The sequence below is a fragment of the Pristiophorus japonicus genome, chromosome 13 (genome assembly GCF_044704955.1).
Source record: "Pristiophorus japonicus isolate sPriJap1 chromosome 13, sPriJap1.hap1, whole genome shotgun sequence".
Lineage (NCBI taxonomy): Eukaryota > Metazoa > Chordata > Chondrichthyes > Pristiophoridae > Pristiophorus > Pristiophorus japonicus.
The window spans coordinates 179,937,594-179,965,496 of record NC_091989.1 but is presented as its reverse complement, the minus strand read 5'-3'; the positions used below and the strand labels follow the sequence as shown (position 1 = coordinate 179,965,496).

The following is a 27,903-nucleotide window of genomic DNA, read 5'->3' as shown; positions in this document are numbered from 1 at the left end:
GATAACGCCCCTGCTCTCCTTCAAAATAGTGCCACTTGAGAGAGCAAACGAGGTCTCGGTTTAACATCTCATCTGAAATACAGCACCCTGCAGTGGGAGTGTCAGCTGAGATTTTGTGCTCAAGTATCTGGATTGGGACTTAAACCCATAATCTTGTGACTCAGAGGCAATTGCACTACCAGCTGAGCCATGGCTGGCAGGGATTGATCTTGGTGTCTTCCTGGATTGTCTGACTCAGTAGGATTGCCCAGTGATTCGCTCCATCATACAATTCATCATGAGAATCACAACTGAGATTTGACGCAACTGGGAGTGGGAGGGCAGCCTGAATGCATCTTTCGGATGAGACGTTAAACTGAGGCCCTGTCTGCTCTCTCAGGTGGATGTAAAAGATGCCTTGGCACTATTTTTAAGAAGAGCAGGGCAGTTATCCCCGGCGTCCTGGCCAATATTTATTTCCTAACTCATATCACTAAAACTGGTCATTATCACATTGCTGTCTGTGGGAGCTTGCTGTGTGCAATTTGGCTGCCGTGTTTCCCACATTACAACAGTGACTACACTTCATAAAGTACTTCATTGGCTGTAAAGTGCTTTGGGACATCCTGACGTCAGACAAGGCGCTATAGAAATGCAAGTCTTTCTTTAATCATCCTTCTGACTTGGAGTGGTTCATTCAATTACTTGAGTAACCATACCAACCTATGGTGTCAGCATACGTATTCACTATATTGGCACCAATACGCTGTAGTACTAAACAGAGAATCACAATTAAGCCAAATATGAATGCTTTGCAAACATGTGCGGTGTATGCTAAGCCTGTGTTTCTTCGAGGGAATTCGACTGATTCTTGACCAGGGCAGAGATCACATCTTGTCAACTTCATCCATGCCTTTGTTACCTCTAGACTTGACTATTCCAACACACTCCTGGCTGACCTCCCACATTCTACCCCAGAGGTAATTCGAGGTGATCCAAAACTCGCTGCCCGTGTCCTAACTCGCAACAAGTCCCATTCACCCATCACCCCTGTGCTCGCTGACTTACATTGGCTCCCGGTTAAGCAACGCCTCGATTTCAAAATTCTCATCCTTGTTTACAAATCCCTCTGTGGCTTCGCCCCTCCCTATCTCTGTAATCTCTTCCAGCACCACAACCCCCCCTCCCCCAACCCCGAGATGTCTGCGCTCCTCTAATTCTGCCCTCTTGAGCATCCCTGATTATAATTGCTCAACCATTGGCGGCCGTGCCTTTCATTACCTAGGCCCCAAGCTCTGGAACTCCCTGCCTAAACCGCTCCGCCTCTCTAGCTCTCTTTCCCCCTTTCAGGACGCTCCTTGACCAAGCGTTTGGTCACCTGCGCTAATTTCTACTTATGCGACTCGGTGCCAATTTTTTTAATCTCATAATACTCCTGTGAAGTGACTTGGGACGTTTCACTGCATTAAAGGCGCTATATAAATACAATTGTTGTTGTTGTCAACGCGATCTCCTGGACTGATCTCGATCGCCGGAAGGGGTCAGATAGGAATTTTCCAGCGTATTTTTCCCTTATTAGGCCCGGGGTTTATTCTCCATTTTTGCCTCTCCGCGGAGATGAAGTGGGTGTGGGGGCAGACCTCTCTGGTGTCTGGTCATAAGGCTCCGGCCATCATGGACAGACTTGATGGACCAGCTGGCCTTTTCCTGCCTGTTGTTTTCGGCTCTTTTTCTGTGCGACAATAGACTTGATGTAACGCTCTTAATTCAGCACTTCACCTTGCTCCCACTAGAGGAACCACTGACAATTTGCTTGTGATACAAAATGCTCTCGCACAACCCAAATTTCAAAAGAAAAAAATAAAATCCCCAGTGGTACCGTTGAATGTTTGCAGTTCAAATGGAGATTGTAATTCTCAGCTGCATTATTACTCCCCGGTGTATAGAAGGTTAAGGGGCGATCTAATTGAGGTGTTTTGAGATAACTTTTGGATTTGATAGGGCAAATGGGGAGACACTAGTTCCTCTCAAACTGCTGGAGAAATACCACCAACGATGTCTCCGCAAGATCCTGCAAATCCCCTGGGAGGACAGACGCACCAACGTCAGTGCTCTCGACCAGGCCAAGATCCCCAGCATCGAAGCACTGACCACACTCGATCAACTCCGCTGGGTGGGCCACATTGTTCGCATGCCTGACACAAGACTCCCAAAGCAAGCGCTCTACTCGGAATTCCTACACGGCAAGCGAGCCTCAGGTGGGCAGAGGGAACGTTTCAAGAACACCCTCAAAGCCTCCTTGATAAAGTGCAACATCCCCACCAACACCTGGGAGTCCCTGGCCAAAGACTGCCCTACGTGGAGGAAGAGCATCCGGGAGGGCGCTGAGCACCTCGAGTCTCGTCGCCGGCAAACCAGACTCCCCGCCCACCCTTTCCTTCAACCACTGTCTGTCCCACCTGTGATAGAGACTGTAATTACCGTATTGGACTGTTCAGTCACTTACTTTTGGAGTGGAAGCGAGTCTTCCTCGATTTTTAGGGAGTGCCTATGATGATGATGATAATGGGGAGAGTCCAGAATAAGGGGGTGTTACCTTAAAATTAGAGCTGTGCTGTTCAGGGGTGATGTCAGGAAACACTTCTTCACATAAAGGGCAGTGGGAATCTGGAACTCTCTCCAAAAAGCTGCTGAGGCTGGGGATGTCAATTGAAAACTTCAAAACTGAGATTGATAGACTTTTGTTCGAGAAGGGTATTAAAGGTTATGGAACCAAGGCGGATAAAATGAATTTGAGATACAGAACAGCCATGATCTAATTGAATGGCGGAACAGGCTCAAGGGGCTATTCCTGGTCATATGGTCGTACAACAATTTCTAGTGACAAAACAGCCTACAATCAACAGTTTAATGTGCTCAACCCCCATAAAAGGAGTTGTTAAACCAAGTGAACCATTGAACAGGAATAAGAACATAAAAATTAGGAGCAGGAGTAGGCCATTCGACCCCTCGGGCCTGCTCCACCATTCAATGAGATCATGGCTGATCTTTTGCCTCAACTCTACTTTTCTGCACTATCCCCATATCCCTTGATTCCCCTGATATCCCAAAATCTATCGATCTCTGTCTTGAATATACACAAAGACTGAGCCTCCACAGCCCTCTGGGGTAGAGAATTCCAAAGATTCAGTACCCTCTGAATGAAGAAGTTTCTCCTCATCTCAGTCTTAAATGGCTGACCCCTTATTCTGAGACTGTGTGACCCCCTGGTTCTAGGCAGGCTTGAGGGGCCAAATAGCCGACTCCTGCTCCTATTTCTTATATTCTTACAGACTACCCAGCCGGAGGAAACATCCTCCCTGCATCTACCCTGTCAAGCCCTGTTGAATGTTGTATGTTTCAATGAGATCACCTCTCATTCTTCTAAACTCGAGAGAATATAGGTTGAGTGTGCTCAATCGCTCCTCACAGGACAATCCCCCGCATCCCAGGAATCGGTCTGGTGAACCTTTGCTGCACTCCCTCTGTGGCAAGTATAGGTAAGGAGACCGACACTGTGCACAATGTAGCGGACAGAGGTGTACCTTGACAAAGTCGAGGGAGCACAACTTGGCCTTTGCTCCAAACTGCCACTTGCACTGCGTGTCGGCATCGTAGAGCTGCCCAGGCAACCTGGCAGGGTACTGGTACTCACGCAGTTGCTTCGGTTCATCGACCAGGCAAGAAGCTTGAGCTGTACTGTGAACAGAACACATATTTCAGACACAAAGGAGAGCAAAGCCCGAGGAACAAACACATCTGGCACGGCATGAGGGCGACGGAAAAGCGGGAGACGCAGCCAAAAAGGCAAAAAGCAAGCTGAGAGGATGTTGCAACTGCTTTTCTGTGACTTGGCGAACACAGCACTGTAGATTAGGTGATGAGTGATGACATTTTGTTGGCAGGACATTTACTGATATCTCATGGCCCAGAAGGTTGTCTCATTCCTCTGTCATGTTAGAATTCGGACCCTTTGATCTGTCCGGTGAAAGGGTGGGGGAAGCCCTCTTCAGAAAATAAGAGCTTGGGGAGGGACAAGAATTGGTTTAGCAGTGCGCGTCGATGTGATATATTTGGATGTTGAGTTACATCACTACGATATGGAACTCAAGAGGCAAGCACGGAAAAGGTTTGCAGACACTGTTTAGCTGTGAGAAAGCCCTGCATCTTTCCCCAGTGGGCCAGTTTGTAACTGGCTTGGCTCAGCTACTAAATCTGGCTTTGTTCGTGAAATTCAAGGAAAATTCTTTCACTAGACTAGGGGGGGGGTGCGGGGAGTAATTTATTACAAATTCGTTTTTACAATATTTATGACCATATGGACCATTATTTTTCCAACTTTACACGGGGGATATTCCGTATTCGGTCCCCAGTCTGTACTGAGTTAGTTGATCTCAACTGGACAGCGACTGGCGAGCTACCGTTGGGCATGGGGCTAGATGCGGGGTGGGAGGAAGGAGACCATCAGTCAAGGACCCCTCTCCCGATGGCCTGGACTTCCCATATTGCCTGCAATGGTATTTACTGCTCTTGTGCTGTCCTAAGTTCCTTTGATTTCCCTGGACAGCTAGTTTTTTGTCTATTCGTTCGCGGGATATGGGCGTCACTGGCAAGGCCAACATTTATTGCGCATCTCTAATTGCCCCTTAAGAAGGTGGTGGTGAGCCGCCTTCTTGAACCGCTGCAGTCCATGTGGTGAAGGTGCTCCCACAGTGCTGGTAGGGAGGGAGTTCCAGGATTTTGACCCAGCAACGATGAAGGAACGGCCGACATATTTCCAAGTCAGGATGGTGTGTGACTTGGAGAGGAACGTGGAGGTGATGGTGTTCCCATGCGCCTGCTGCCCTTGTCCTTCTAGGTGGTAGAGGACGCAGGTTTGGGAGATGCTGCCAAAAAAGGCTTGGCGAGTTGCTGCACTGCATCTTATAAATGGTACACACTGTAGCCACAGTGCGCCGGTGGTGGAAAGAATGAATGTTGAAGGTGGTGAATGGGGTGCCAATCAAGAGGACTGCTTTGTCCTGGATGGTGTCGAGTTTATTGAGTGTTATTGGACCTGCACTCATCCAGGCAAGTGGAGAGTATTCCATCGCACTCCTGACTTGTGTAAAGTGCATGATTTCATCGAAATGGGTGGGAACTAGACTGCAGTGATGCCTGCCCCCTGGTGAAATAGCCTTTCAATGCTTAGACATGAAGCGCAGCAGCTGTTGAACTGTGCCCCAGCAAGAGTCAGGGCCTTGAGGAGGGATGGGGCGGGGCAGGGGGAGAACAATGAGCGAGAAATATAAGAAATACTGGATTAAAAGAAAAGTAAATTGGATTTTTTTTTAAATGGTTGAGTTAAATGAAAGTGAATATTAAATGAGAAGGTGTGATTTCTTCCTCACTAACTAGATTAAAAATGGTAGTTTTTCATAAGAATTAGGAGCAGGAGAAGGCCATATGGCCCCTCGAGCCTGCTCCACCATTCAATAAGATCATGGCTGATCTTCCAACTCAACTCCACTTTCCCACCCGATCCCCATATCCCTTGATTCTCCTAGAGTCCAAAAATCAAATGTAACTCAGGCTTTCATAATGTCTGTCATACATGACCTCCACACAAATAACCCAATAAACACAAATCACTCATAAGATTATAAGAACATAAGAAATAGTAGCAGGAGTCGGCCATTTGGACCCTCGAGCCTGCTCCGCCATTCAATATCATTGCTGACCTGATCTTGGCTTCCACTCCACTTCCCTGCCCGCTCCCCATAACCCTTGACTCCCTTATCATTCAAAAATCCATCCATCTCCACCTTAAATACATTCAATGACCCAGCCTCCACATCTCTCAGGGGTAAAGAATTCCAAAGGCTCACGACCCTCCGAGAAGAAATTCCTTCTCATCTCCGTGTTAAATGGGCGACCCCTTATTGTGAAACTATGCCCTCTAGTTTTAGATTCCCCCACGAGGGGAATCATCCTCTCAGCAGCTACCCTGTCAAGCCCCCTCAGAACCATATGTGTACTTAGTGAGTCCCGACAAAATTCGAGATTGGATAAATCTGCATGCAAGTGTGAGAAATCGAACCAACGTGGTCGTGGGGAGCAGCTGAAAATATGCTTTTTTTCAAAAAAAGAAATGTTAGTTTCAATTCTGCTTCAGCAAACTTGCAAATCGTAGAAAATGCTCACTGTTCCTCCTGTTCACGGTGGGCTGTGTGTAAATGTTTGGGTTTCGTTGGGACTCACTAAGTACGCTCTTATTGATGCAGAGGCGACATCACTGCCATCCCGTGACATCCCGAGCCCCGTTCCCTGTTCACCACAGCCGTCCGGGATCAGCGCACCTCTTTTTAGTTTTCATTGAGAGTTTTTAAAGCTTCTAATCGAGGTGCTCATGACGATTAATGGAATTTACAGGGTAGATCGAGAGCAACAATTTCCCCTGGCGGGAGTGTCCAGGAAAACATTAAAATTAGAGCCAGGCCGTTCAGGGGTGATGTCAGGAAGCACTTCTTCACACAAAGGGTGGTGGGAATCTGGAACTCCTCCCCCCCCCCCCCCTCCACCCCCCCAAAAAGCCATTGAGGCTGGGGGGGGGGGGGGGCTAACTGAAAATGTCAAAACGGAGATTGATAGATTTTTGTTAGGCAAGTGTATCAAGGGATATGGAAACAAAGCGAGTAGATGGAGTTAAGATACAGATCAGCCATGATTTAATAGAATTGCGGAACTGGCTCGAGGGGAATCAAGGGATCAGGGGATCGGACGGGAAAGTGGAATGAGGCCAAACATCAGCCCTGATTTTGCACAGCAGGCTCGGGGGCAGTATGGCCTACTCCTGCTCCTAATTGTTAAGCTTCTATGTCGGCTCAAGGGGCTGGATGGCCTATTCATGTTCCTAAGCAACAGAAGCCAACCATCAGCTGTTCTATGCTGGCAAGAAACTTCTGATAGGGCAGCACATTCAAGAGGCCACTCATGTGCAGGTGGGAGCTGCAAATTCTTACGCAGGGTAGATGCAGGGAGGATGTTTCCCCTGGCTGAGGAATCTAGAAACAGGGGTCAGAAAAAGGGGTCGGCCATTTAGAGCTGAGATGAAGAGTAATTTCTTCACTCAGAGGGTGGTGATTCTTTGGAATTCTCTACCCCAGAGGGCTGTGGAAGCTCAGTCGTTGAGCATAATGAAGACAGAGACTGATAGATTTTTGGATACTAAGGGAATCAAGGGATATGGGGATAGTGCAGGAAAGTGTTGAGGTCGAAGATCAGCCATGATCTCATTGAATAGCAGCAGGCTCGAGGGGCTGAATGGCCTACTCCTGTTCCTATTTCTTATGTTCTTCTGAACTATGTGGAGGAAGGATGACACCTATTCTTAAGTGGATTCAATTGGGTCAAATTCACGGCTTTCCACAGAAATCCAAAATGGTTCAACTCAAGTTCACCTTGGGCTCAGGTTCAATTCAAAGTTCATCCCATGGCCTTTGGATCCAAGTGGTCTTAAGCAATTGATACCTTGGACTGGGCTTGCCAGTAAATTGACTCCCAGGCTTGTCGCGAGGCCCAGGTATTATCCTTAGTTTAAAATTGAATTTTGAAATGGTTACAGTTACAACTCAGTTCACTTTTCAATTGCGTCTTTAAATGCTTTTGAGTTATACCGACTTTCATAAATCAGTCAGTTTTTTTTTATTCATACATGGGTAATGGGCGTCGCTGGTAAGGCCGGCATTTATTGCCCATCCCTAATTGCCCTCGAGTTCTTGGTGTGGAAGTGCAATAGCTGCTTTCTGTGTGTGTTGCGCAATCAGACTCTTGCATCTGATTGGTCCTTGCTAACCACGTGACCATTAATACTATGGGCTAGAAGTTGCGTAGCGCCCCGTTTGGGGCGATGACCTTTCAAGGAGGCGCAAAAGTATCGCCGGGCGAACAGGATTTGCTGCTGCCGGGAACTTCCAGTTTAGCGCTCCAAGAGGGAGGGGCAGCGCTCAATCAAGCGCAACCACTTCCCTTACAGCACCAAAGGGAGTGAGAGGGGCGGTAACGGCAGAGCGCTGAGTAATGTTCGGTACAGTGCTACCGTCTGTACAGGCTTCTTCTCTCCCTTAAGTGGAAGGGCCAATGCTGGGGTGACTAAATCTTCATGCTGTCCGTGTTGGATCACAGCACCTGTGCTACATCCACAGCAGCCACAAGCACTCTACGAGAGTGCAGAGCTGAGCAATTGAGGGGGGGCAAGAGAGATCAGGAGGCACCAGAATGGGGCGATAAATACATTTTGCCCTACCCAACCACCATATATTTTAATTATTGCTCCCCAATCGACCAGCTGAAATAACTGATGCTGCAGGGGTACGGGAGCAAATATTACATCTGGGGGGTAACGGGGTGATGCGCACTGGATGACGTCATGATTTACGGGGCGCAAGAGAGCGAGGCGGTAATTGTTAGAACATCGTGGGCGAAGGTGTGGCGAATGAGAGCACGGGGCCCAGAAGAGCCGAGGGCCCAGGGGCAGCACTTGGTTAATCCCTGCCATTGGATAAAGGCCTAGCTCTGTCAAGCCCATGTGGTGGCTGATGTGCAACGGCCACCACACGTTAAAAAAAATCCATGCACAGGCATCTTCCATCCCCTCAATTGGAGTTCAGGACTGGAACATCAGGTCCTTCATTGAAACATCTGTGAACTCTTGAGGAAGCAAGTCATCCTCGTTTGAGGGACAAAAGCGCCAGGAAAGTTCACGGGTGTTGGGTTGCGGTCGGCAACCCCTCAGCCGCTCCCCCCCCCCCGATACCGCCCCCTGCAGGCGTTAACGGGAGACACAAACCAGGCCAATTTCTCCCCCTACGTGTTTAGCATAGCAGAACAAATCAGAAAGTAGTTAAAACACAAAACAGACTAGATAGATATGGAATTATTCAGGCTTCGGCCTACCTGAGGAAGCGGTTGAGATACTGCCGGCTGCAGGCAGACCAGGAAAAGATTCCATTGTTCCCGGCCAGCGTTGGCGACATGATGTTGCCCTCTGTTTTCCGACAAGGGTTTCCTTCTCCATCATGAATCATGCCAAAGCTTTGGTTAAAAGAGAAGGTATATCAAATGTTAAGACAAATCAATCAGCACATTACAGATTTTTGACATGGGACAGAAAATATCTGAAAACCAAAAATATAGTTCTGAATTCCGACAAATTAGATGGGGAATGTTCTATTTACCAGTGAAGCTGTAATTAGTTCACTAACTCTAGGGCAAGGCCGTAAAACGAGGTGGCTTGGCAGCTTGTGAGTGACATCTGTGCATTGCTTAAGCAATAAATGATGTTTATTAGTTTCATGGTTTAGTACAGGATAGGCATATGAAATATTCTAATTAAAATAGTGGCAAAGTAATCTTGTGCTGACAGCACGGTTTGTCTCAGTGACATTTGGGTAAAGAAGAACTGACATTTATATAGTCCCTTTGACAATCTCAGAATGTCACAAAGCATTTTGCAGCCAATTAAGTACTTTTTGAAGTGTAGTCACTGTTGTAATGTAGAAAACGCAGAAGCCAATTTGCATACAGCAAGCAGCCACCAACAGCAATGTGACAATGACCAGTTTTAGTGATGTTAGTTGAGGGATAAATATGGGCCAGGACACCGGGGATAACTCCCCTGCTCGTCTTTGAAATAGCGCCGTGGGATATTTTACATCCACCCGAGAGTGCAGACGGAGCATCCTTTTTACCATCTACAAGGCACAAGACAAGAGTGTGATGGAATACTCTTGCCTGGATAACTGCAGTTCCAAAAATACTCAAGAAGCTCAACACCATCCCAGACAAAGCAACTCGCTTAACTGGCATCCCAACCACAACCTTAAACATTCATTCCCTCCACCACCGGTGCACTGTGGCTGCAGTGTGCACCATCTACAAGATGCACTGCAGCAACTCACCAAGGCTTCTTTGGCAACACCTCCCAAACCCGTGACCTCTACCAACTAGAAGGACAAGGGCAGCAGGCACATGGGAGCACCATCACCGACAAGTTCCACTCCAAGTCACACACCATCCAGACTTGGAAGTATATTGGCCGTTCCTTCATCGTCGCTGGGTCAAAATCTTGGAACTCCCTCCCCGACAGCACTGTGGGAGCACCTTCACCACACGGACTGCAGCGGTTCAAGAAGGCGGTTCACCACCCCCTTCTCAAGGGCAATTAGGGATGGGCAATAAATGCTGGCCTTGCCAGCGATGCCCACATCCCGTGAAAGAATGTTTTTAAATTCCAGTACTTGGTGGGGGGTGATGAGAGAGAACTCTAACGTTGATACATCGCAGCAGTTCAAAGTGTTAATTGTAGCTCTGCAATGCAGGCTACTGCACATCTGGTCTGTGCATATCGCTTCCATTCCACTGCTTCATGCTTCAGTGGCAGGATATGCCCTGCAGTTATCAACTGCAGTATGAAACAGTAGCAACAATAATTTAAAAAAAAATGTTTGTTTTCTTGAAAGTAAAGTCCTAAATTGTGGCCAAGAACAAAGCGACCCGATATGGGAGGAAAGAGGTCTGCTCCTTACTAAATTGTCTGGCTCCAACTTAGTAACAGAAGTTACATCCAACAGTAAACCACCATAATTACACCCTCACTGTCTGCAGAAACCAGTTTTAGCTTGAATGAGTGGATCCTCCTTTCGTTTGATTTCCAGACCATAATAAATATATAACGTCGCATTTTCCCCCTCATCATCATCATAGGAAGTCCCTCGGAATCGAGGAAGACTTGCTTTCACTCCCAAAGTGAGTTCTTTGATGGCTGAACAGTCCGATACGAGAGCCACAGACCCTGTTACAGGTGGGACAGACATTCGTCGAGGGAAGGGGTCCGTGGGGCTGGTTTGCCGAGCGCTCCTTCCGCTGCCTGCGCTTGGCCGCTTCATGCTCTTTGCGTTGAGACTCGAAGAGCTCAGCGCCCTCCCGGATGGACTTTCTCCACCTCGGGCGGTCTGTGGCCAGGGTCTCCCAGGTGTCAGTGGTGATGTCGCACTTTATCAGCGAGGCTTTGAGGGTGTCCTTATAATGTTTCCGCTGTCCTCCTTCGGCTCATTCACCATGATGGAGCTCCACATGAAGCATTTGCTTAGGGTGTTTCGTATCTGGCATGCGTACTATGTGGCCTTCCCAGCGAAGCTGATCGAGTGTGGTCAGTGCTTCAATACTGGGGATTTTAGCCTGGTCGAGGACACTGATGTTGGTGCGCCTGTCCTCCCAGGGGATTTGCAGGATCTTGCGGCGACATCGTTGGTGATATATCTCCAGCGACTTGAGGTGCCTTCTTTACATCGTCCATGCCTCGGATCCATACAGGAGGGCGGGTATTACTACAGCCCTGTAGACCATGAGCTTGGTGGTAGGTTTAAGGGCCTGGTCTTCAAACACTCTTCTTCTCAGACGGCCGAAGGCTACGCTGGCGCACTGGAGGCGATGCTGAATCTCCACATCAATGTCTGCCTTTGTTGATAAGAGGCTCCCGAGATATGGGAAATGGTCCACGTTGTATATTCCCCCTACACCCAACCTCTTTCCCCCTCAGCAGCTGACAGACTTACACCGACCGACGCACACTTGGAGGCAATGCGGACTTGACACATTGACGTCATCTTGGCTGGAGCCTGAACAGGCTTGTTTTGAATCATTATTATATATTTTTCTTTTTTTATATATATGTAGAAAAGAGAACTGTCTTTCAAAAAGGTGAGGTGCCAGGTAGATTAAGGGAATGCAAATTGTTTGGATATTTTTGATTGCTGAGGTTGTTGCTTGCAGCGAGTGACTGTACCTGCCGCCCACTGGTCTTTCGTCGCTGAAGAGTTCGCCTGGCGCTGCTCGAAGGGCAGGTCCTGTTGAGGCAGCCAATGGCGTCGATTAACACGGCTGTGCGTCAGGATCAGGATTTGGATGGTGCTGCCGATGAAGCCTTGGCGAGTTGCTGCAGTGCATCTTGTAGATGGTACACACTGCAGCCACGGTGCGCCAGTGGTGGAGGGAGTGAATGTTGAAGGCGGTGGATGGGGTGCCAATCAAATGAGTTGCTTTGTCTGGGATGGTGTCGAGCTTCTTAAGTGTTGGAACTGCACTCATCTCATCACACTCCTGTCTTGTGCCTTGTAGATGGTGGAAAGCACAGCAATGCCAGCGAGCAGCAGCAAACATGCAAAGGCTGTACTGTCTACCTTGCAGCAGCCTACAGGACAAAAGACCTTTCTGGTCCACACTCTGTGTGTAATGTATTTGCTTCATGGGTCCTTTGCTTATTAGCAAAAGGTTTAACAATCACACTACACAATACCAGTTCATCCACCAGGCTCACAACGACCTGCCTCATCATGGATCCCCCGAACCCAACTGGCTGGGGTTTTATTGAGTCTTGTGAACATCACATGACTGGCCAAGCCGCTCACAACTCAACAGCTCTACAACTCTTTTAGTTGTGATCAATTAAACAATTAAATCAAGTGCTCCCTGATTAAAGGAGGAGGGACACAACATTTTCAAACAGTTATTTTTTGTTTATTTGGGGGATTTTTTTGAGGGCACTGAAACACAAATTGTACAAGTGCCCCCTGGCTAAAAGGAGAGGGGGGGGGGGGGGGGGGGCAGCACTAAAACCCAGCAAAATAAACAAATTAAACTTTAAACATTTAAAATCAAATTAAAATTTGGTTGCCAGGGGTGATGATGCACTCCAGTCCCTCCAGCGCTCACCTCTCACGGAAGGTCGCGAGCGTACCAGTGGACACCGCGTGCTCCATCTCCAGGGACACCCTGGCTCGAATGTAACCGTGGAAGAGAGGCAGGCAGTCGGGCTGAACGACCCCCTCGACCGCCCGCTGCCTGGACCGGCTGATGGACCTTTTAGCCGTGCCCAGGAGCATCCTTCAAGGAGGCCCTCGGACCTGCCCGCTCCCCTCCGCACAGGGAGCCCAAAGATCAGGAGTGTGGGACTGAAGTGCATCCAGAATTTGAGGAGCAGCCCCTTCAAATAACGGAATGGGGCTGCAACCTCGCACATTCCATAAAAAAATGGAACAGGGACTCTTCCAGATCGTAGAAGTTGCAAGCGGCCTGGGAGCCCGTGAACCGACTTTAAAAACTTATTGCACGGGACTGGTCCGTGCACCACCCTCCAGGCCAAGTCCCTAATAAATAGTGGGAGGACTCCCACGTAGAGTGCACTCCATTGGGGACCTCAACAGCTCTACAAACCCATGAGCATACTCACAGGTGCATACAGTACACTGTGTGATCTCCTGGATCGGTTTCGATTGCCCGATGGGGGTGGGGTCGGAGAAGAATTTTCCCCGGAGTATTTTTTGCCATATTGTTCCTGTTTTGTTTTTGCCTCTCCCGGGCGATGACATGGCCGCAGGGTTGCAGCAAGTATCTAGTCATGCTGCTCCAGCCATCACGAGCATGGGGTAGGCTTGATGGGTAAGCTGGTCTTTTCCTGCCCGTCAGTTTTGTGTGGTTTGATGACCAGTGCTAAAGGCAACACTGGGGTTGTTTTCCTTGGAGCCAGAGAAGATGAAGAGGAGATTTGATAGTGGTGTTCAAAATCAGGAAGGGTTTAGATAGAGTAAATAAAGAAAAACTGTTTCCAATGGCTGAAGGGTCGAAAACCAGAGGGCACAGATTTAAGGCGACTGGCAAACTAAGTAGAGGCAACATGAGGAAAAACGTTTTTACGCAACGGGTGGTTAGGATTTGGAATGCACTGCCTGTTAGAGTGGTGGATACAGATTCAATAGTAGCCTTCAAAAGGGAATTGGATAAATACTTGAAGGAGAAAAAATGGCAGGGATATGGGGAAAGAGCGAGGGGAGTGGGACTAACTGGATTGCTCTTCGAAAGAGCCGTTGCAGACTCGATGGGCTGAAAGGCCTCCTTCTGTGCTGAACTAGTCTATGATTCTATAAAGCCACGCCAGGGAAGGCCAATGCTGAGCTAGCTTCAGTTGAGCTCAAGCGCCCTTAGTTGAGAGGGCGAGTTTATTTCTTCTCATTGCCATCCAGTGACTTCTGCAGGAAAGTGTACACATGGAGGGAGGGCAGGAATGGGATCAGCATTGACTCAGGTGCGACTGTGAACAAACAGCCTGTCAAAGCCACTGTGTAGGTCCATACCTGATGAATGGGATGGTGGGAAGGTTCTCGGGAGAATTCTGCTCCCACCTGGCATCCACACACATTCACTTCCAGCAGAGCACCACTGGATAGGAAGCAAATCACGAGGCCATGTGTTAACCCTGAGATCATAGAATGATATAGCACATGAGGCCATTCAGGCCATCGTACCTGTGCCGGCTCTTTGAAAGAGCTATCCAAATAGTCCCACTGCCCTGCTCTTTCCCCATAAACCTGCAAATCTTTTCATTTCAAGTATATATATCCAGTTTTGAAAGTTACGACTGAATCTGCTTCCACCACCCTTTCAGACAGTGCATCCCACACCATAGCAACTCGCTGCGTTAAAACAATTTCTCCTCATGTCGCCTCTGGATCTTTTGCCAATTATCATAAATCTGTGTCATCTGGTTACTGACTGGAAACAGTTTCTCCTGATTTACCCTATCAATACCCTTCATAATTTTGAACAGCCCTATTAAATAGATGAGCTAACTGAGCTAATCCACCAATGTGCAGTTATATAATCGCCTTTAACATAGAAATTATCCTAAGGCGCTTCTCAGACATAGTGGGGAAAGCAGATGCCAAACCAAGGAATGAGATTTACGAGGAGGGGTTGGGGGGGTGGAGGGAAATCGAAGGCTTGGTCAATGAGGTGGGCTTTCAGGAGACTCTTGAAGTGGAGGAAGGAGTTGAGGAACTGGTTTTATGCAAGTGCAGGAAGCGGCTCCAGGAATAAAACATTGGATCTTCTCGCCTCCTTTAAGATGCTCCTTAAATCCTACCTTTGACCAAGCCTGCGCTAATGTCTCCTTCCTTTTTGGTTCTTGGGAGGCGTCTTGGACGTTTTACATTTTTCCCTCAATCAACATGAGAATAAAACAGATTATCTGGTCATTAACACATTGCTGTTTGTGGGAGCTTGCTGTGCGAAAATTGTTTGCCGCGCCTCCTACATTCCTACACTTCAACTACTTCAATGACTGTGAAATGCTTTAGGACATAGAAAGAAAGAACGAAAGGAAGGAAAGATAGAAAGACAAGACGTACAATTATATAGCACCTTTCACGATCACCGGACGTCTCAGAGCTTTACAGCCAATTAAATACTTTTGAAGTGTAGTCACTGTTGTAATGTGCGAAACGCAGCAGCCAATTTGCGCACAGCAAGCTCCCACAGACAGCAATGTAATAATGACCAGATAATCTGTTTTTGTTAAGTTGGATGAGAGATAAATATTGGCCAGGACACTGGGGATAACCCCCCTGCTCTTCTTTGAAATAGTTCTGCGGGATCGTTTACATCCACTTGAAAGGGCAGACGGGGACTCGGTTTAACGTCTCCTCCAAAAGACGGCACCTCCGGCAGTGCAGCACTCCCCTTGCACTACATTACAGTGTCAGCCTAGATTTATATGCTCAAGTCCCCTGGTCGTGAAAGGCGCCATATTAATGCAAACTTTTATTTTCTTTTTGCTGTAAAAGGTGCGGTATAAGTGCAAGTTGTTGTTGTAGGCTTTCATACCAACATTGGTTGGTGCCAGTACCCAGTCGGGTCTGTGAGGAGGCCACACAATTTCCTAGTGTGTCAGAAAGATTGATTTGAAAAGGTGTTTTGATTGGAACCCTGTTTTAGAGATGGCGAGTTTTCGGTAAACTGTTTGTTCAGGGAATTTTCTGACCTCATTATGAAATGGTCAAATTGGAATAATCTCCTAAGAAACCCACACAGCTGAGGATCACCATGCGGGGAACTCTATTTCACTGTAATTCAATGCAGATATCTCAGCTGGCGCTCCCCTGATGCTCCTGCAGTAAATTAAGTCGCGGACTCATGCAGAAGACACTCCCTGGCATACCACCACCGCACTGTGCAATGATCCACTAATGCCATCTTGCCAACAGCTCAAAAAGGCGGTGGTGACCTTTTCACGAGACCGACCATCAAAGAAAATCCAGCGACGTCAATCAGAATTAGGGCCCCGTCTGTTACTCAAAAAAAAACTTCACACAGAGTGATTCCACTGGAAGAAAGTTACGTTTTAAAAAAATATATAGATTTCAAAGAAGTTAACATTTTCCATGTGATTCAGGGAGGGGAAGGAAACAGACCACAGAGTTGCATGAATGAGAAGCACTGACAGTCGGGTGACTGTAGATGCAGAGCCCAGCCGGTTTCGACTGATGTTGAACTGAGCCAGCACACAAGACAACTGGCAGCAATTACACAGAATCGTGACATTGGTTGTAGCACTTGAAGTGAGAGCCAGCGAAGCCTCCAAGCTGGTGTCGGCTCATTGCCGGAGCAATCATCGAATCGTACAGCACACAAGGAGGCCCGTTGGCCCATCGTGCCTGTGCTGGCTCTTTTCGAAGAGCTATCCGATTAGTCCCACTCCCCCTGCTCACAGGTATCAGCCATGGCTCAGTGGGTAGCACAGCCACCGCTGAGTCAGAAGGTCAAAAGGAAGCACAAAAATCTAGGCTGACACCCCAGTGCAGTGCCGAGGGAGTGCTGCAGTGTTGGAGGTGCCGTCTTTCAGATGAGACGTTAAACTGAGGCCCCGTCTGCTCTCTCAAGTGGTGAAAAAGATCCCATGACACTATTTCGATGAAGAGCAGGGGAGTTATCCCCAGTGCCCTGGACAATATTTATCTCTCAATCAACATCATTTAACAACTATTTATAGAAACATAGAAAATAGGTGCAGGAGTAGGCCATTCGGCCCTTCTAGCCTGCACCGCCATTCAATGAGTTCATGGCTGAACATGAAACTTCAGTACCCCATTCCTACTTTCTCGCCATAACCCTTGATCCCCGAGTAGTAAGGACTTCATCTAACTCCCTTTTGAATATATTTAGTGAATTGGCCTCAACTACTTTCTGTGGTAGAGAATTTCACAGGTTCACCACTCTCTAGGTGAAGAAATTTCTCCTCATCTCGGACCTAAATGGCTTACCCCTTATCCTCAGACTGTGACCCCTGGTTCTGGACTTCCCCAACATTGGGAACATTCTTCCTGCATCTAACCTGTCTAAACCCGTCAGAATTTTAAACGTTTCTATGAGGTCCCCTCTCATTCTTCTGAACTCCAGTGAATACAAGCCCAGTTGATCCAGTCTTTCTTGATAGGTCAGTCCCGCCATCCCGGGAATCAGTCTGGTGAATCTTCGCTGCACTCCCTCAATAGCAAGAATGTCCTTCCTCAAGTTAGGAGACCAAAACTGTACACAATACTCCAGGTGTGGCCTCACCAAGGCCCTGTACAACTGTAGCAACACCTCCCTGCCCCTGTATTCAAATCCCCTCGCTATGAAGGCCAACATGCCATTTGCTTTCTTAACCGCCTGCTGTACCTGCATGCTAACCTTCAATGACTGATGTACCATGACACCCAGGTCTCGTTGCACCTTCCCTTTTCCTAATCTGTCACCATTCAGATAATAGTCTGTCTCTCTGTTTTTACCACCAAAGTGGATAACCTCACATTTATCCACATTATACTTCATCTGCCATGCATTTGCCCACTCACCTAACCTACCCAAGTCACTCTGCAGCCTCATAGCATCCTCCTCGCAGCTCACACTGCCACCCAACTTAGTGTCATCCGCAAATTTGGAGATACTGCATTTAATCCCCTCGTCTAAATCATTAATGTACAGTGTAAACAGCTGGGGCCCCAGCACAGAATCTGGTCATTATCACATTGCTGTTTGTGGGAGCTTGCTTGTGCGCAAATTGGCTGCCTTGTTTCCTACATTACAACAGTGACTACACTCCAAAAGTCCTTAATTGTCTATAAAGCACTTCGAGACATCCGGTGGTCATGAAAGGCGCTCTATAAAGCCATGTCTTTCTTCCTAGCTTTCCCATTTTTTTTGCACATTTCTTTTTTTTAAGTAGAAATCCAATTCCCTTCAGAAAGTCATTATTGAATCTGCTTCCACCACCAAGTCCCATTCAGTGAATCCCAGATCCCAATTCGCCACGTAAAAAAATATCTCCTCATCTCCTCTCTGGTTGTTTTGTCAGAACCCAGGTTCAAGTTCGTCGTTTGCTTTCAGTTTTTGCGGGAAATATAGATGCAATCGGGAGAGTGCAATTGCCTAGCAACAATCCCAGAATACCATGAATTAAAAATGGAGTTTGACCTGTTTAGACATCATATGCCAGTGGCCCATCTTACAAGGGTTAATTGTGAAAGGATCATTGCTGCTTATACATAGCCAGTGCTAATTGGAAACCTGCATGTTCGATCGTCTGAGAAGCGTACTCCTCCCCCAACCTCCCCACCTCTCTCCTCCCCCCCCCGGCCCCCCCCACTCCACCCCTCCCCCACCCCACGTTTACATTGTTAAAGGTGTCACCCTGGCTCTGTGCAACAGTCACCATACGTTTAAAAAAATCCACGCACAGGCATCTTCCACCCCCTCAATTGGAGTTCAGGACTGGAACATCGGGTCCTTCGTTGAAACATCTGTGAACTCATGTGGAAGCAAGTCATCCTCATTCGAGGGACCGCCTATGATGGGGTGGGTAGCACTCTCGCCTCTGAGTCAGAAGATTGTGCGTTCAAGTCCAACTCCAGGGACTTGAGCACAAGATCTAGGTGACGCTCCAGTGCAGTGTTGAGGGAGCACTGCAGTGTCGGAGGAGCCAAATTTTGGAGAAGACATTAAACCGATGCCCCGTCTTCTCTCTGAGGTGGACGTAAAAAATCGTATGGCTCTGTTTTTGAAGACATGCATGGGAGTTCTCCACAGTGTCCATATTTATCTTTCAACCAACTTCAATAAAAACAGATTATCTGCCCATTATCACATGGCTGTTTGTGGGAACTTTCTGTGTGCAAATTGGCGGCCGCGTTTCCCACATTACAATAGTGACTACACTCCAAAAAGTACTTCATTGGCTCTAAAGTGCTCTGGAACGCCGTGAAAGGCGCTATATAAATGCAATTCTTTCTTACTTTATTTCTTCCTTTCCTTCTTCCTCGGCGGACATTGAGGCCGATTGTGGGCAGGCCACTGGCTGGGATTGGCCAACAGCGGCTAACAACACAGCCTAGGGATTGAACCCGTGACCTTCCTGGCCTGCTGAGCCAAGCGGGGGGAGGGGCCAGGCACAAAACATGTCAGGTGCCTCTTCAAAAGATTATGCATTTGTTTGGAATCAGGCCCAATAAAAGGTCAGCGTTGGTAGAATTGATGTGCGCTCCAACAGGCAGGAAGAACTCTAATCCCCCGTGGCCAATACTACATCCCTCAAGCACTTGGCCTGAGGCGGGACGCCATTACGGACAGCAGACACTTTCAGTTATACAAAAAAAAATCCACGGCACCATTTTCTCCACGTGAGGGTGAAGCCTAACGACTGGGAAAGAGGAAACAGCAGCTTCCTCGGAACGTTTCCAGGATCAGATCATTATATCGCAAACTCCTAACACTGTTTTTCCCCCCTCAGATAAATGACTTTGGATGTGATCGGAATGCCTTTTGCAACCCGTCTCATTGCCAACTCTTCTGTTCCAGGACCACTCCTAGTTTACGTTCCGCCCTGCCTCTCCCCGTGGACAGCTTTATCTGGCACCAAGCCAGAACCAAAAAGGCACAACTTTGAATTCCCCCATCCCCCTTTCAAAACCACTCTTGGGCGATTTGCTGGGGGAGGTGGGGGATGGGAGGGGGTTTGTTCAGATCCACGAGTTCCAACAACCCTCCATTATGAGGGTGCATGAAGAGAGAGACCAGAGGGATATATGTGCAACAAGTTGTTGAAGGGCATTTAAAAAAAAACATACGGGATCCTGGGCTTCATAAACAGAGCCACAGAGTACGAAAGCCAGGAAGTTATGATGAACCTGTATAAAACATTGGGTCAGCTTCAACTGGAGCATTGTATCCAATTCTGGGCACCGCACTTTAGGAAGGATGTGGAGGCCTTAGAGAGGGTGCAGGAAAGATTTACAAGAATGATTCCAGGGTTGAGGGACTTCAGTTACGTGGATAGACGGGAGAAGCTGGGGTTGTTCTCATTGGAGCAGAGAAGGTTGAGATGAGATTTGATAGAGGTGTTCAAAATCATGAGGGCTCTGGACAGAGTAGATAGTGAGAGAAACTGTTCCCATTGACGGAAGGGTCAAGAACCAGACGACACAGATTGAAGGTGATTGACAAAAGAACCAAAGGCGACACGAGGAAAAACTTTTTTATGCAGTGAGTGGTTCAGATCTGGAATGCACTGCCTGAGAGGGTGGTGGAGGCAGATTCAATTATGGCTTTCCAAAGGGAATTGGATAAGTACCTGAAGGGGGAAAAATATGCAGGGCTACGGGGAATGGGGTGGGTGGGGGGGGGGAGTGGGACTAGCTGAAGTGCACTTGCGGAGAGCCAGCACAGGCTCGACGGGCCAAATGGTCTCTTCCTGCGCTGTAACCATTATATGTTTCTATGACTATCTCCGACGAGTGCCCAGTCCGTGTCTGAGGGTGTAGATACTGGCAGACTATCTGAGGCATCTTAGCGAATCCCCGGCACGTGCTACCTTTTGATCCCCGCCACCCTCGCACCTTTCATAGACAGCGCTCAGGAGGGGCCATCACTGACCATTGCCCTCACTGGGGTCAAGGAGTAATAGAACAGTAGAGGCTGATTGTTGCAATCTCAAGTAGGAATAGAACCAACAAGAGAGTTAAAAAAAATCAGAAACCACAGGTACGCGAGAGTAAGTGCAAAGCCTTAATCACCGCTTGCTGTACAACTATCAATCTCTCAATCTCATCGCACCATGTGGCTGTGGAGGCTCAGTTGTTGAATATATTCAAAGAAACACTTACATTTATATATCGCCTTTCATAACCGACAGATGTCTCAAAGCGCTTTACAGCCAATGTAGTACTTTTGGAAGTGTCGTGATTTGGACAGGTTAGGTGAGTGGGCAAATGCATGGCAGATACAGTATAATGTGGATAAATGTGAGGTTATCCACTTTGGTGGCAAAAACACAAAGGCAGAATGTTATCTGAATGGAAAAGGGGAGGTGCAACGAGACCTGGGTGTCATGGTACATCAGTTATTGAAAGTTGGCATGCAGGTACAGCAGGCGGTGAAGAAGGCAAATGGTATGTTGGCCTTCATAGCTAGAGGATTAGATTATAGGAGTAGGGAGGTCTTACTGCAATTGTACAAGGCCTTAGTGAAGCCTCACCTGGAATATTATGTTCAGTTTTGGTCTCCTAACCTGAGGAAGGACGTTCTTGCTATTGAGGGAGTGCAGCGAAGGTTCACCAGACTGATTCCCGGGATGGCAGGACTGACATATGAGGAGAGACTGGATCGGCTGGGCCTGTATTCACTGGAGTTTAGAAGGATTAGAGGGAATCTCATAGAAACATATAACATTTTGACGGGACTGGATGCAGGAAGAATGTTCCCAATGTCGGGGAAGTCCAGAACACACAGGGACATAGTCTAAGGATAAGGGGTAAGCCATTTAGAACTGAGATGAGGAGAAACTTCTTCACTGAGAGAATTGTTAACCTGTGGAATTCCCTACCGCAGAGAGTTGTTGATGCCAGTTCATTGGATATATTCAAGAGAGAGTTAGATATGGCCCTTACGGCTAAAGGAATCAAGGGACATGGAGAGAAAGCAGGAAAGGGGTACTGAGGTGAATGATCAGCCATGATCTTATTGAATGGTGTGCAGGCTCAAAGGGCCCAATGGCCTTACTCCTGCACCTATTTTCTATGTTTCTATGTTATGTGGGAAACGCAGCAGCCAATTGCCTCATAGCAAGTTCCCACAAACAGCAATGTGATAATGACCAAATAAACATTTTTTGTTATGCTGAATGAGCGGTTAATATTGGCCAGGACACCAGGGATAACACCCCTGCTCCTCTTCAAAATAGTACCATGGGATCTTTTACATCCACCTCAGAGAACAGATGGGGCCTCGGTTTAACATCTCATCTGAAAGACGGCACCTCCGGCAGTGCAGCAATCCTTCATCTCTGCACTGGAGTGTCAGCCCAGATTTATCTGCTCAGGTCCCTGGACTGGGATTTGAACCCACAATCTTCTGACTCAGAGGTGAGGTTGCTAACCACTGAGCCACAGCTGACACGGTAGCTCATTAGATTCAAGACAGAGATTAACAGATTTTTGGATACGAAGGGAATCAAGGGATATGGGGCTCAATTTTCGCCAGTGATTTGCGGCGTTTTTTTGACGCAGGCCTCTTTTTTTTGGACTAAGTTAAGAAGCCACAGTTTCCCCGATCAATTTGCACCAGTTAGTTACAATTTTTTTAGGTAAGTTTCTTTTTCAGCCAAAGGGGGCGTAACCTGCCACCCGCGCCAATTCTAGCCATTTCGGCAAATTTGGCCAGCTGAGAGTTACTCCAGTTCTTCTTCGGCCAGCGTATGTAGCCTCTGTAGAAAAACCTTCTGGAGAGTTAAGCAAATCGGCGCAGGCAGCAGATGCCCGGACAGCAGCAGCAGGAGAGGTAAGAGAGAGGGGAGTAGCCTTTCGGGTGTAGTTAGGTGCGGGGACCGGGAGGCCGTTCGGCCTGGGCTAGGGGCGGGGGAATGGACCGGAAGGCCACTCGCCAGGACTAGGGGCAGGGGAGCCGACCGGGAGGCCGTTCGGCCTGGGCTAAGGGCGGGGAGAGCGGACCGGGAGGCCCTTCAGCCAGGGATAGGGGCAGGGGAGCAGACCGGCATCAGGAGGAGGAGGGGAACTTTTAACAATTTAATGGAGATAAGTTACTGCAATGTATTTTAACGTGTTTTTGAAGTTGCTGCAATGTATTTTAACGTGCTTGTGCAGGTTGGGACCTGGCTGTATGCTTCACTTTCCAGCCTCAGGCTGCATTGCGTCCCTGGTTACCGTGGCAACCCAATCTTTTTGCCGCAGATCAGGATTCCACCCCCAAAACTAAAGGACAGGTTAGGCTGCGCCAAAATGAAGAAATCAAACGGTGAAACTTAGAACATTTTTTTTTGCCATACTTGGGCCCCCAAAAAAGCGGGCGTAACTCTTCAAGTACGCCAAAAAAAAGCTTTGGGGAAAATTGAGCCCATGGGGATAGTGCGGGAAGGTGTGGTTGATGTAGAAGTTCAGCCATGATCTTATTGAATGGCGGAGCAGGCTCGAGGGGCCGAATGGCCTACTCCTGCTCCTATTTCTTATGTCCTTATATGAATCTTGGTGAGATGACTGGTTTACAGGCATTTCCAGGCATCTACCATTATATGTTAAACCACCCAAACCCCTCGGTGAGCTTCTGCCTCTCTCTCTCCCACTCCCAGGTATCCCTTGTTCTAAAGAATTATCAACTCAAGCTCTTGATTGGATTTCAGTCCGTGACTTGTTCTAGTAAATCCATAGTTTACTTTCTGATGGGTTTTAAAGCAGAAGATTTGATTAACATCAAACATTAGGCATCTGCTGGTGAAAAACATTGATTCCTAATTCAGCCAATTTATAGCTCAGGACACTTTGGAAAACCCCCCTTGCTTCATCCAGGCACCCAATTACTGTGCTTCATGACATTCCCCTGCCACAACCCCCTTGTAGTTAACTCCTTCTGCTCCACCAGTGTTCCATCATCTCATCCCACACTCTGGAATTCTCGCCCTAAACTCCACCTGTCAGCCGTGGCTCAGTGGGCAGCACTCTTGCCTCCAGCGACATGAGCACATAATCGAAGCTGACACTCCAGTGTAGTCAGAGGTGCCGTCTTTCGGATGAAACGTTAAACCGAGGCCCCGCCTGCCCTCTCAAGGGGCTGTAAAAGATCCCATGGCCACTATTTCAAAGAAGAGCAGGGGAGTTCACCAACTCTCAGAAGTTCCATTTTTCAAAGGAAAAATTAAGACTTGCATTCATATAGCGCCGTTCACGACCACCAGACGTCCCAAAGTGCTTTACAGCCAATGAAGTACTTTTTGAAGTGTAGTCACTGTTGTAATGTAGGAAAAGAGTTGTTGTAAAAGAGCGGGGGAATTCTTCCTGGTGTCCTGGCCAATATTTATCCCTCAACCAACATCACTAATTATCACACTGCTGTTTATGGGATCATGCTCTGTACAAGCTGGATGCCACGTTTCCTGTATAACAACAGTGACTGCACTTCCTTGGTTCTAAAGTGCTTTGGGACATCCTGAGGATGTGACATGCACTGTATAAAAGTAATAGAAACATAGAAACATAGAAAATAGGTGCAGGAGCAGGCCATTCAGCCCTTCTAGCCTGCACCGCCATTCAATGAGTTCATGGCTGAACATGAAACTTCAGTACCCCCTTCCTGCTTTCTCGCCATTTTTTACTCTCTTTTATTTTCCTCTGCCTCACTTCCCGCCCCACCTTCAAAAGCCTCACTGCAAACCTCTCTCTTGGGACCACCCCTTCAGGTCACCTCCCCTAGCTCCTGCTCCATGGTGGTTTCTTCCTCCTCCCCCTCACCGCCCGCCCCCCACCCCCCAATTATTGAAGCTCTTTGGGGTATTTTGCTACATGAAAGAGGCCGTATAAATGCGATGTGCCGATTGTTGTTGGAACACAGAGCCAGATACTTGCCAACAGGTTTTTATGCCCTTTATTAGATTAGCACAGTACCTGCTCCTGGGAGATCAGTCAGGAGCACAGTAACTAATTGCATTGAGCCCTTGTAATCTGAATTATCAATACACTCCGCTCTCCACAGAAACTACTGCACTAACACAACCCAGAGAGTACAGTCCCTAACCAATTTAATATGCTCTGGCTTCCTGTTAGATCGATGACATTGCTCAGTTGAGCACTTCTTCGTTTGGCTTGGAAGCAACACATTAGTCCCCTGCAGGCATCTTTGAACTATATCTTGTGTGTCTTATTCCCTTCCCCAGCTTCCCCCCACCCCTAGAACCTTGGGTTAACTCTGCTTTCTTGTTGGAACCATAGAAGAGCTAATGTGACATTGTCCTTGTTTAATCAAAGAATCAAATAAATTTGCGGCACAAGAGGAGGCCATTCAGCCCAACGTGTCCGTGCCATCCGACAAAGAGCTATCCAGACTGATCCCACTTTCCAGCTCTTGGTCCGTAGCCCTGTAGCTTACAGCACTTCAGGTGCACATCCAAGTATTTTTTTAAAGTGGTGAGGATTTCTGCCTCTACCACCCTTTCAGGCAGTGAGTTCCAGGCCCCCACCACCCACTGGGTGATAAAGGTTCTCTTCAAATCCCCTCTAAGCTTGCTACCATTTACTTCAAATCTATGTCCCCTGCTTATTGACCCCTCTGCTAAGAAAAATAGATCCTTCCTATCCACTCTATCTAGGCCCCTCATTATGCTATACACTTCAATAAGGTCTCCCCTCAGCCTCCTCTGTTCCTAAGAATACAACCCCAGCCTATCCAATCTTTCCTCACAGCTAAAATTCTTCAGTCCTGGCCACGTCCTCGTAAATCTCCTCTGCACCCTCTCTAGTGCAATCACGTCTTTCCTGTAATGTGGTGACAATCATTTGAAGTCTGGATGATGCCTTGCTGTGTAAACATACCGGCTACTGCCATACAGACCACGGCGGTCTCAGATTCCACTGGCGGTCTGTGCTGATCACCTTTCATGTGGCCTCAGTGCTTTTGGAGCGGAGAGGGGAAAATAAGCCAGGGTCCCTGACCCTCGCTCCCCGCCCCCCGCCCCCGACCCCCAATGGCTACCCATCGACCTTTACAGTGGGTCAGCTGTGGCTCAGCGGGCGGCACACTCGCCTCCGAGTCAGAAGGTTGTGGGTTCAAGTCCCACTCCAGAGACTTGAGCACAAACAATCTCAGCTGACGCTCCAATGCAGTGCTGAGGGAGTGCTGCACTGTTGGAGGTGCCGTCTTAAGGGTGTGACGTCAAGGCGAGGCCCCGTGTGCCCTTTCAGGTGGACGCAAAAGATCCCAAAGCACTATTTCGAAGACGAGCAGGGGAGTTATCCCCGGTGTCCTGGGGCCAATATTTATCCCACAATCAACATAACAAACACAAATTATCTGGTCATTATCACTTTGCTGTTTGTGGGAGCTTGCTGTGTGCAAATTGGCTGCTGCGTTTCCTACGTTACAACAGTGACTACACTGCAAAAATAAAGTACTTCATTGGCTGTAAAGTGCTTTGAGACGTCCGGTGGTCGTGAAAGGCACTATATAAATTCCGGAGATGAAGGGATTGACTTATGAGGAAAGGTTGAGTAGGTTGGGCCTCTACTCATTGGAATTCAGTAGAATGAGAGGTGATCTTATCGAAACGTATAAGATTATGCGGGTGCTTGACAAGGTGGATGCAGAGAGGATGTTTCCACTGATGGGGGAGACTAGAACTAGAGGGCATAATCTTAGAATAAGGGTCGCCCATTTAAAATTGAGATGAGGAGGAATTTTTTCTCTCAGAGGGTTGTAAATCTGTGGAGTTCTCTGCCTCAGAGAGCTATGAAAACCTGGACATTGAATAAATTTAAGACAGAGATAGACAGTTTCTTAAACAATAAGGGAATAAGGGGTTATGGGGAGCGGGCATGGAAGTGGAGCTGAGTCCATGATCGGATCAGCCATGATCGTATTAAATGGCGGAGCAGGCTCAAGGCCTACTCCTGCTCCTATTTCTTATGTTCTTATGTTTATGTAAGTCTGTTTTCTTTTCTTTCTTTACTAGAAAGTGCCCTTTGAGCAGTTACTGCGTGAGGCCATTATTTGGTCTCACTCAGGAAGAATGCAGACTTGGCTGAGGTGCCCGGGAGAGCTGGTGGAGTCATGTGCGGGCAACAAACGGAACGGGAGGCCCAAAACGAGAACTCAAACCACTTACTTATGTCCAGATTCATGAGCAATGGTAAATGCCAGGCCAAGGCCCGTGTCCTCGTTGATGGTGCAGCTCCGGTAGGTGTTGCACATGCCGCTGATGGGAGCAAAACCTAGAAAAACAAAGCAAAGTTTCAGCAATCACCCACCCCTGGCTCGAAAAAAAAAACAGGCACTGGGAAAACTTCGCACGCCACCAATCTGAAGCGTGTGTTGTGGATAGAGTTCCAACACGTTCTGACTGAGCTTTATCTGGAGGGCGGGAGCTGTCCTGCGGTGTTTCCTATGTCCTTGCTCCACGCCCGCTCTTCCTGACGTGAACTGCCCTGCTGTTCTAAAAGGCTCCACCTTGCAACCCAAGTGATGACTGCTCATAATCACTGACCTAAAATATCCGTCAAGGCTCATCTGTGAGAGTGTTCATTCAGGCCAATATATAAAAATGTCCAAAACTTACACTGTTGAAGGTCGTGAACAAATGGCATTGATGCCTTCCTTTCCACTCCTATTTTTCCCGGTCTAGCTCTTCAGTTGTCAGTCGTGGAATTCTCTACCCCAGGGAGCCGTGGAGGCTGGGTCATTGAATATATTTAAGGTGGAGATAGACAGATTTTTGAACGATAAGAGAGTCAAGAGTTATGGGGAGCGGGCGGGGAAGTGGAGCTGAGCCCAGGATCAGATCAGCCATGATCGTATTGAATGGCGGAGCAGACTTGAGAGGCCACTGGCCTACTCCTGCTCCTATTTCTTATGTTTTGCACTCTTTCTCTTTCTTCCTTGTTCGGTGTTGCTGCTTCCAAGTGCCAGCTTGGCTCATTTGGTAGCTCCTTCACCTGTAAATAAGAAGGTCGTGTGTTCATGCCCCAGCATAAACCTGAGCGAGTA

The 27,903-nt window shown here is 47.9% G+C and overlaps 1 protein-coding gene across 1 annotated transcript in view; it reads right to left on the bottom strand.

Moving 5' to 3' along the window:
- Positions 1-27,903, bottom strand: part of adamts18 (ADAM metallopeptidase with thrombospondin type 1 motif, 18) — a 297,899-nt gene that overhangs the window by 149,040 nt on the left and 120,956 nt on the right. Inside the window, exons 8-10 of the mRNA XM_070897035.1 lie at positions 27,026-27,131; positions 8,953-9,090; positions 3,564-3,717 (exon numbers count right to left, since the gene is read on the bottom strand). Coding sequence (XP_070753136.1) covers positions 3,564-3,717; positions 8,953-9,090; positions 27,026-27,131 — 398 coding nt within the window. The remainder of the gene's footprint in view (positions 1-3,563; positions 3,718-8,952; positions 9,091-27,025; positions 27,132-27,903) is intronic.